This window comes from Archocentrus centrarchus, chromosome 21 (genome assembly GCF_007364275.1).
Source record: "Archocentrus centrarchus isolate MPI-CPG fArcCen1 chromosome 21, fArcCen1, whole genome shotgun sequence".
Taxonomy (NCBI): domain Eukaryota; kingdom Metazoa; phylum Chordata; class Actinopteri; order Cichliformes; family Cichlidae; genus Archocentrus; species Archocentrus centrarchus.
The window spans coordinates 15,744,108-15,753,535 of record NC_044366.1 but is presented as its reverse complement, the minus strand read 5'-3'; the positions used below and the strand labels follow the sequence as shown (position 1 = coordinate 15,753,535).

The following is a 9,428-nucleotide window of genomic DNA, read 5'->3' as shown; positions in this document are numbered from 1 at the left end:
CAACCACCACGAGGCTGCAGCCAGGTAAACAATTATGATCCTAGGTTAACTGCGCAAGCGCAATGACACATTAGCCATGTGGTCATCGCCAAGCACACCTGCTGTTGTGGTTGAAGTGGATTATGAATCAGAAGGTGTAGTGATTAATAATCGACTCAAAGCCAGCCACATGGCTGGTCTCATCGATCTGAAACAGCTGTGCTGGTCAAGTGATTGCATGACAACAAAGCTCGGCAAATGAAAAGAGGCCTCTCAAGGAAATGACATTATTATCTGAATGGTTCAGAGCAGTGGAGAGAGACCACATAGCACGACAAATCTGCAGCGTGATACAGATAGTGTGGGGTTTTTTTTAAACTTGTACAATAGTAAATAAATAATAAAAAATGGTCATGAAATCTCAGACTGATATAACCACAGCAGTCTGAGTTATTTTAGTTTAATTCTGCTGTTATGTTGTCTCACACAATAAACAGTCACATCATAAGATATGAATCAGTATCATAATCTATTTTTAAAAAAAATTAAAAGTGCTTTAGCTTACAAAAAAGTTGGAAAGGAGGCAATATCGCACAGTGATGTTCAGCTGTAGCCAAATGTTTTCCTCATAAATAACAGAATACAACATAACAATAACTATAACAATGTTGAATATGGCTATTTTGTACCACCCTGTTGTCATTTAGTTAAATAAAGTGGACAGTTTTTTTAAGTGGACTTGTTATGGTGTTTCCTTATTTCCTGTCACATAAAGTTTCAAAATAATGAGGTCAGTGTATGCACAATAATTCCTTTGAGCCAAAAGCTCAGTTTTCATACTGCTCTCAACCCATAGTTTACGGTAGCTCTGTATATCAGTTAGGGGGTATCCCTAATATGGTCATCTCAAGCACACAGCTCTTACTGTGAGCACAGCAGCCCCACCCACCTGTTGTTCATCAAGCCCAAAGCAGGCCACCACAGCTACATTAGCATTCACAGAGCACTTTAACTTTTAATATTGGTGTAACAAGGCAGCTTTTGTATGTCTTTTACTGCAGATCAGTAGATGTGATAAATGCTCAGTATCAATAATCCCTTTCTTTGCTCTCAGTGTCGAAGTTACAAAAGAAGAACGGCCAGAGCTTCAGAAGAAAACTTACAAATGGAATACAAAAGAGGAAGCCAAGCAAGCCTTCAAAGAGCTGCTGAAGGAGAAGGTGAGTCAGGCTGTTAACAAGCTGTAAGAGAGAAGATATGGCTTTTCCATGAGAGAGTACTGAGTGGTCAGATTGTCTGTGCAGAAACATTTTTTAACTCTAAAGTTTTTTTTTCCTCTCCCTGGAAATGTTCATTATCTTTCGGTGTACAAAATCTGGTTAATTCTGTCAGGAGTTAGGCAGTCAACAAGTGTGCAGCAAAATGTTATTCATGGTGTTGCATGAAGCTGATCTTCAATCAAATGAGTGGGTTTTAAATCAGAGAAGAAATATCTGTTAATTTGGTAATTGTTCTGATTGTGCCCAAGAAGTCACCGTCCATTAGGTCAGCCTCCAGCGTTTAAAAACTTTTTTTTTTTTTTTTTTTCCATTAATTGTTACTGTATTTTGTGTGGGTGTTGATTAACTACCCCCTGACTGTTCCTTTGTTGTTGGTACTGCAAATCTTGAGATGTTTTTTAAGAGTACTTTTATCACTTCAGACTTCACTAGTGCCTGATGTGTTCATCGTCACATCATCTGCATTCTGATCTGGATCTAATCACTGTCCCTGTGCTTGAGCCCCTGGAGGCCTATTAAACCTCACCTCCTGTTGCTGTGGACGTGTTGTGTGTTCGGTTTGCAAGCCAGCCTAGCACCACCCACCTTGAATGTTGCTATATTTAGGAGCTTTTTAATTTTGTGCACAAAGCTCTCCTCTGAGATTGCTTGCCCTTCCTGCAAGATCTTAATGGCTCTGTCTTTATGATTAGCTTTATTGGATTAAAGGCACGAGGACTGGCTGGGATTAAGACGGTGAGAGAAAGTGGTAGCCTGAGTGAGTTTAAATAACTGTGACAACTGACAAGACAGAGGCACATAGTGGAGTCAGTTCATAATGGATGAAGTGCTCACTCCCTGGGAGAGGCAAGTGGCAGAAAGGGCACTTACATAGGTCCTCGGTGGCACTTCTTGATTTATTGCCACTCCACACCTCTTAACCCCATCTATTAGTAATTAAGAAAATGTGTTCACTTCTAGACCAAAGCTGCATTGTTCTTATCCAGTTTAATGTACTTTTTTTCTCCATAGGAGAATAAGGCAATCCATTTGTTCTTTGAATATTTTTTAAATATTTCATATGTGAATTAAGATTTTATTTTAAAACCATCATGACTTTTTCCTTATCGTTTGTATTTTAGGGTGTATCCTCAAACTCTTCTTGGGAGCAGGCCATGAAATTGATTATCAATGATCCTCGCTACAGGTACAATTGCTTTCCAGAGATTAGTTTATCCTTCCTACAAAAGTAAGTTTTAAGTGTCACCATCTCTGACTTACAATTTCTCGCTTTTTCTTATCATCAAAGTGCACTTCCCAGCTGAGTGAAAAGAAGCAGGCATTCAATGCATACAAAGTCCAAACAGAGAAGGAAGAGAAAGAGGAGGCCAGAATTAAATACAAAGAGTCCAAAGAGACTTTTCAGAGATTCTTGGAGAACCATGAAAAGATGACATCTATACCACCAGATACAAGTAAGTGTTACTTTGATATGGCAATACATGTGTTTTGTTTTGTTTTTTCCCACTATGCATTGATTTGTGATTCTCTGAATTGTCAATATGATTATGCAGACTGGTTCAGTGAAAGGACATCTGTGGCTTTTGCACACCATCGTGCAGTTACACGCACTGTTGGGGCTTGTTCACGTTGACATTGCTGAATTTGTTTACACAATAACAAATTGTTAACAAGGCCACAGTTTCATAGTGAAATATTAGAAAGTTGTGATGATTTGTTTGGGGTTGAAGTGCATTTGTTAAGATTCTAATTTTACAACCTTATTGTGCTTTTTTTATCCTCTTTGCCACTGTTTACAATGAATTTTCCAACTTACATACTTACTGGAAACTTACTGAATGTATGCTAAGAGACCATTTACGGGGTTTTGTTTGTTTGTTTTCTATTTTTTACCATGAACATACATTAAGCAATCATGCATTCTAAGATAGGTGAATTATGCTTAAATATAAAATGTTGTGGTCATTTTCATCAGCACTCTTAGTTTTTGGGTGAAAGTCGTGATGATGGCAGAGGAAAGGGATAATCAACTGGTGACCTTGACAACAAGCCAGCTTCAGTGTTCTGCTGGCACTGGGTTTGTAATCTGGGGTGGTACACAACAGGCAGTTTGGACAGTGATAGCAAGGCTTTCTGATGTGTGTGTGTGTTCTACAATTTAATACTTTATTTTGGTCAATAACAGCTACTGGCTGAAGAAATTGAATATTTCAGTGCCATACTTAAAGAACATAACTTTTTCAGATTTTTATTAATATTTCGCTTAATGCATAGGATGGCTCGCAGAAAGCAATACTGGTGCCATAAAGCTAAATTAGGCAAGTGAAATGGTGCCCTCATGTGGTTTTGTGTGAGAAAAATATTCTAAGTGTGTATGTGTTTGTGTTTGTGTGTGCGTGTGTGTGTGTCAGGTGGCAATCCAGGAAAGCAGAATCAGATGTTTCGAGTGAGCTTGAAGTGTGGAAGCTGCGTTCCAATGAAGACAGGCTGGAGATCTATGAAGAAGTGTTTGTTTTATTACCTCGCTAAAAAAGAAAAGGTAAGGCTTCCACAGTGCATCAAGAATCTTTGAGTCTATTAGTTTAATGTGCTTGATGTAATGATTGGGTACAAGTCCCTTCAGTTTATTTGAGTATGGGAGCTTTGTGAACTTTAGTAAAAATGAACACCTGGTTGCATTGTCTACACAGGAGCAAGCTAAACAGCTGAGAAAGAGGAACTGGGAGGCTCTGAAGAATATTTGGACAACATGGCCAACGCACATATCGCACCACCTGGTCTGAGGCCCAGCAGTACCTGCTAGACAACCCTACCTTTGCAGAGGATGAGGAGCTGCAAAGTATGAGAACATAAACCAGCTGGTGGAATTAAAAGAAAAACACTTCTTACCAGGTTACGTTCATCTTTGTGATTGTTTGTATATGTTCACCCTGCTGATAGTGCTGTTTTTCGGCTTACAGATATGGATAAAGAAGATGCCCTTATATGTTTGAGGACACATTCGGGCTCTGGAGAAGGAGGAGGAGGAAGAGAAGCAAAAGACACTTCTCAGGGAAAGAAGACGGCAACGCAAGAACAGAGAGGCCTTCCAGGTGAGAGGAAAGACACGCATGCGCATTTCAAAAACGCTCCCAAAAAAAAAAAGGAATAATGCCCTGAATTTATTTTTCACATTTAATTAGGTTAACACAATTTTAACGCAAGCCTGGAAAAGAGGCCACATTTTCTTTGTATATGCGAGGGCTGTCAGGGTCTATTCTGAGCTCATATTTTGTTGTTTCTCAGAAATTTCTGGACGAACTTCATGATCATGGCCAACTTCACTCCATGTCTGCTTGGATGGAGATGTACCCGACACTGAGCTCAGACATCCGCTTTGGCCAACATGCTGGGGCCAACCGGGTAGGACAGCAGGCCACATGCACACATGGCTGCATGAGCTGAATGCTCTGAAGCGTGTGAATGCGACAGCCGGGCTTGAACCATAACAGAAACATAGAAATAAAGTGTACACAACTAACAGCATAAATGCTTATGAATCATAGTTTGGCTGCTTGAGTTTATTTTTTAATTTCCTTTATCTTAGATGCATTTTTCCTTTTTATTTTTCATACTTGTTCCAATAATCCATCAGTCCCTAAATATTTAAATATTTGGCTTCATTGTTTTGCACCCATGTTGTGGTTCTACTGATGTTGTTGAACCTTGTTATTTGCTGCAAGGATCAATATTTACACATTTTTAAATTTAATGTTGTCTGTTGTGCAGGTTCTACTCCCTTGGACCTCTTCAAATTCTATGTGGAAGACTTGAAAGCACGCTATCACGATGAAAAGAGGATAATCAAAGATATTCTTAAGGTGTGATTCTGATTTGGTATTTTTTTTAAAGGAACAGTCTGAACTCTTACTTCTTCCTTGCTTTGATGTAAGTATACATCTAATAATAATATGATGTGTTATTCCCTAGGACAAGGATTCCTGGTTGAAATCAACACCAGCTTTGATGACTTTGGATCAGTCATCAGTTCAGATAAGAGAGCTACCACGCTGGATGCAGGAAATATAAAGCTAGCCTTCAACAGTGTAAGACAGCATTTCTGCATCATACATTTTGACTTAGCTGTTCATGAAGATGGATGGGCACAGATATTGTTAATAAAGTAGGGTGGACTTTTAAGTAACTGACCCTACAGCAATTGGGTTTAATCTTTTAAATCAGCATATTAAATGACAATTTAAAATGGGTCACACAGTTTAATTAACCAGTTACTGGGATAGACAGCTCTCCTCAGCTTAGAGAGCTTTGTAATAAGTTTGATCCCATTGTTGGTTGTCTAGCACCTAACTTTAGTCACAGCAGGCAGCTGACAGTATGCGAATATGTTGGTTCATAACGTTTGTTTACTGGCGTAACCCTGGTTCTCTGAAAACCGAGTGAGGTTTCCCACTGGATGTATAAATAGGCTTAAATATCTTCTCTCTCTTTTTTCCTCCCCCCCTCTATGAAAAGTTGATGTAAAGAAGTTTACCATATCCATCGTTTAAAACTTTGGTCGGTCTGCAGGAAAATCAGATTTTCTCATATCACAGCTTTCAAATCAGACTGCTCACTGTGACCGCACTGTTATTTGCAAGTGATCAAATCAGATTTTTGTGTCCACACAGTTCCCCCACCTCAGCCTTTATTCTGCATGTTGTCTCCTGATAGCATTTGCCTATTGGCAGCATTAATCTGCTCAAGTCTGCTGCTCCACTTTGAGTAGTTAGAGCTTCTGGACTGAGACACATTAGAGGAAATCTGAATCAACCTTCCCCCCCTCCCCCCAAAATGTGGTTTGAATTTGATTTGTAAAAAAATGTTTTTCATGTCATCTTTTCTGTTGAGATTTTCTAAACTTAATCTAGAAACAATCTTGATTTATCAAAGTTTAAAAAAACAAAAAAAACAAAACGACAACAAAAAAAGGATTGGGGCTGAAAGTCTTTTTTTTTTTTTTTTGGAGTGAAGACGTGTCAGTGCTGTGCAGATTATAAAATTATAGCAAGAGACCTGTTGGCCTGTGGAGCTCCGCTGTCAAATGTTTTACTTGTTGTGATATATTGGAACAGAAAGTAATTTGGCTGTAGGTCAACCATTGCCCAATGAGTACTTGTAGCAAGTTTCAAAAGATTCAGCCAATAAATAAGGGAGACATAGAGAAGTAATCATTGAAGTTTAACAGGAATCAGTTAATGTATGTAACAAATGGATCTTCAAAATTTACATCAGATAAGCTCCACCGACTGTTGTCTGTTGTCAACAGCGGCACTAAAAAAAAAACCAACACACACACCCTTCATGATAAACACGCCCAAATCAGTGACATTTTAATCAGTTTCTATATCAAGCACAGGCCCTGACCTAAATATGTGAGGATGTTTGTGAGTTTGAATTGGCCGTAAATGTAGATGTGAAGAGTGTGGTGACCTGTTGAGGTGTACCCTCTTTTACTCTGTTCCTTGACCGAACCTGAAGGACTTCAATCAGAGGTAAAGATGTGTGCTTTGAACCATGGTTGTTAACTTGCTTTCAAACTCCTTTTTCTAATTAGTTGCTTGAGAAAGCTGAAGCCAGAGAGAGGGAGCGAGAGAAGGAGGAGGCCAGGAAGATGAAAAGAAAAGAAGCTGCTTTCAAGAACATGCTGAAGCAGGCCACACCACCACTAGAGCCAGAGGCTACATGGGAGGGAGTATGTACTTTTAATGTAGATAAAATTTGTATGGTTTCATAACACCATCTATTTTCTATTTTTATCCCTCTCCCCGTTTTCCAGTCTTGATTGTGCTTAATGTTTTCTGATGACTGACATTTTGCCATTTCAGGTCAGAGAGAGGTTCTTAAAAGAGCCTGCCTTTGAAGACGTGACTCTGGAGTCAGAGAGGAAAAGAATATTCAAAGATTTCATGCATGTCTTGGAAGTGAGTCGTTATGCTAGCAAGGGCTTGGAGTTTTTAAATTTGATGACAATCATAATAATTAACTTGTTTTATTTATTTATTTAATTAATTTAACAGCATGAATGCCAGCATCACCACTCCAAGACCAAGAAACACTCAAAGAAGTCCAAAAAGCACCACCGGAAACGCTCCCGCTCTCGATCGGTCAGTACCAACACGGAGAGACTACCATGTTTCTGAAAAGTTGAGGAAATGAAATGGAAAATAACAATCTCAACAAAATGAATGTATTTATTTAAAAATAGTATGAAGATCACAGATCAAACATTAAAACTGAGAATTGCATATTTTTGCTTTTTATATTTTTCTCTCCACTATTTTTAATTAAATAGAGGGTTTAATTATTTACAAATCAATCCATACTGTTTTTATGTAAAAAGAAAATTTAGCTGGAGAAATTATATAACAAATCATACTTTACTAAAAACACTGTGTATATCATACACGGCTAAATTTGAATGTTTTAACAGGGCTCTGAGTCTGAGGATGAGGAATACCACAAGAAGAAAAAGAGGTCGCAGTCCAAGTCCCCCTCAGAACGCTCTTCTAGTGGAGAATCTGGTGAGTTTTATCACAGCTTAGCGGATCAATTGATTTGTGTATGGGGGGGGGAGGTGCATTCATTGACATGTTCTACCTGAAACCAGAGAGAAGCTATAAAAAATCCAAGAAGCACAAGAAGAAGGGCAAGAAGAGACGCCACAAGTCTGTAAGTATGCAGGCAGAATCGAACGTGTGTGATGTGTCCTGTATATAAATGCATTTGTAGTATTGGTGTGTGCACTGACTGTAATGACGACAAACAGGCATCGCCAGATTCTGACAGTGAGAAGAAAGGAAGAGATCGCGATGGGAAGCGTGAGAAGGACGTAGAGAAGGAGAAAGAGAACGACAAGTCTCGGGGAAAATCTCGCTCTGAGTCCAACAGAAATCTCCCAAAAGGAAAGCAGCCAAAGAGGAGGTGAAATGTTTTTTTTATATATTGTAAGATTATCTGGAGGCTCGGGTTAATGCACATTTACATGGTCAAAGTTGTAATTTCAGTGCGTTTTATGAGTCTCAGTTGCTGCTGCCTATAACAGAGAAGTGTGTTTTAGCCAAAAGTTTCTGCCACGAAAGATCTTGAAGTTAACCAGTTTTCAATTATATTTAATTCTTCTAATTTTCATTATTACTGAGTCACTGTATTTTTCATGCTGCGTTCAGGGTGGCTGGGACACATCAGGCAGTGAGTTGAGTGAAGGAGAGCTGGAGAAAAGGAGAAGAACCTTGCTGGAACAGTTGGACGCGCCTTGATGATTACTCATGCTGCTTGTTCCTTGTACTTCTACACTTCTACAAACATGCATTCCCCTCATCTGACCATGCTGGTCATATCGCCCATAATGGACTGATTTATGGTATTTATGGGAATGCCATATACTGAGCTTTTACATAGACTTTGTGACTAATTTGATATCAGAAAACAGATCAGCTGTTAAATACTGAGTTGTCTTTTGTTAGCTTACCTTTCTTCAGTTGGCTGTAGTTATACATGTTTTCCATTGGCAATTTTGTTTTATATTCAATTAAAAGTATATCTTCATGACATACTACAAATGTGCAGAAATGCAAGAAACTTGTCCACATGTCCATAAATACTGGGGAGGATATTTGATTTGAAGTAACTGCAGCTGAATTGAATGAAAAGGTTTAAATTGGAGTATTTGCTGAAATAAATACTTTAATTAAATGTAATAAAACATTGTTTCACTGGAAGTTGTCTGAAAGGGTTGCTGTGATTTAATTACAAGATAAGTTACCAACTCCCAAACCTTCCTACAGTATTGTTGGCATGCTGTTTTAACAGATTCACAAACAAGTGACAAAGTATCTCATGCCAGGAAGAGTAACAAGTGATGAGGATTCATTGTATTACAGAGATGACAAATATTTAATTCAGTTTATTGACAGTTAAAATTACATTCATTGCCAGTTTATTAGGAGCAGCTATCAGGTACAAATTTCACTTTTTGCTAATTTTGAGGGATATGGTTTGCTTTGTGGTTGACTTGTAGTATTTTAATCTTGGGTAGTATTTAGTTCACTGGCCTTGATGTAAAAAGGTTGGACAGATATTGAGTGTAGAGTATTAACAGCTCATGCTGCAGTCACACTACGGAAAACTGGT

The 9,428-nt window shown here is 38.5% G+C and overlaps 1 protein-coding gene across 1 annotated transcript; it reads left to right on the top strand.

Moving 5' to 3' along the window:
• Position 1: 1 nt before the first annotated feature.
• LOC115800690 (pre-mRNA-processing factor 40 homolog A-like) lies at positions 2 to 8,715 on the top strand (the record flags this gene model as incomplete). Its single annotated transcript, XM_030758184.1, is given in 24 exon segments — positions 2 to 24; positions 1,094 to 1,199; positions 2,381 to 2,445; positions 2,548 to 2,555; positions 2,558 to 2,697; positions 2,700 to 2,713; positions 3,683 to 3,770; positions 3,772 to 3,798; positions 3,950 to 3,995; positions 3,998 to 4,015; positions 4,018 to 4,098; positions 4,220 to 4,253; positions 4,255 to 4,351; positions 4,545 to 4,671; positions 5,025 to 5,135; positions 5,229 to 5,344; positions 6,853 to 6,990; positions 7,124 to 7,219; positions 7,316 to 7,402; positions 7,729 to 7,819; positions 7,906 to 7,967; positions 8,065 to 8,179; positions 8,182 to 8,219; positions 8,465 to 8,715. Coding segments are annotated over 24 exon segments (1,818 nt in total), but the record flags the coding sequence as incomplete, so codon positions are not given.
• Between the last annotated feature and the right edge of the window lie 713 nt (positions 8,716 to 9,428).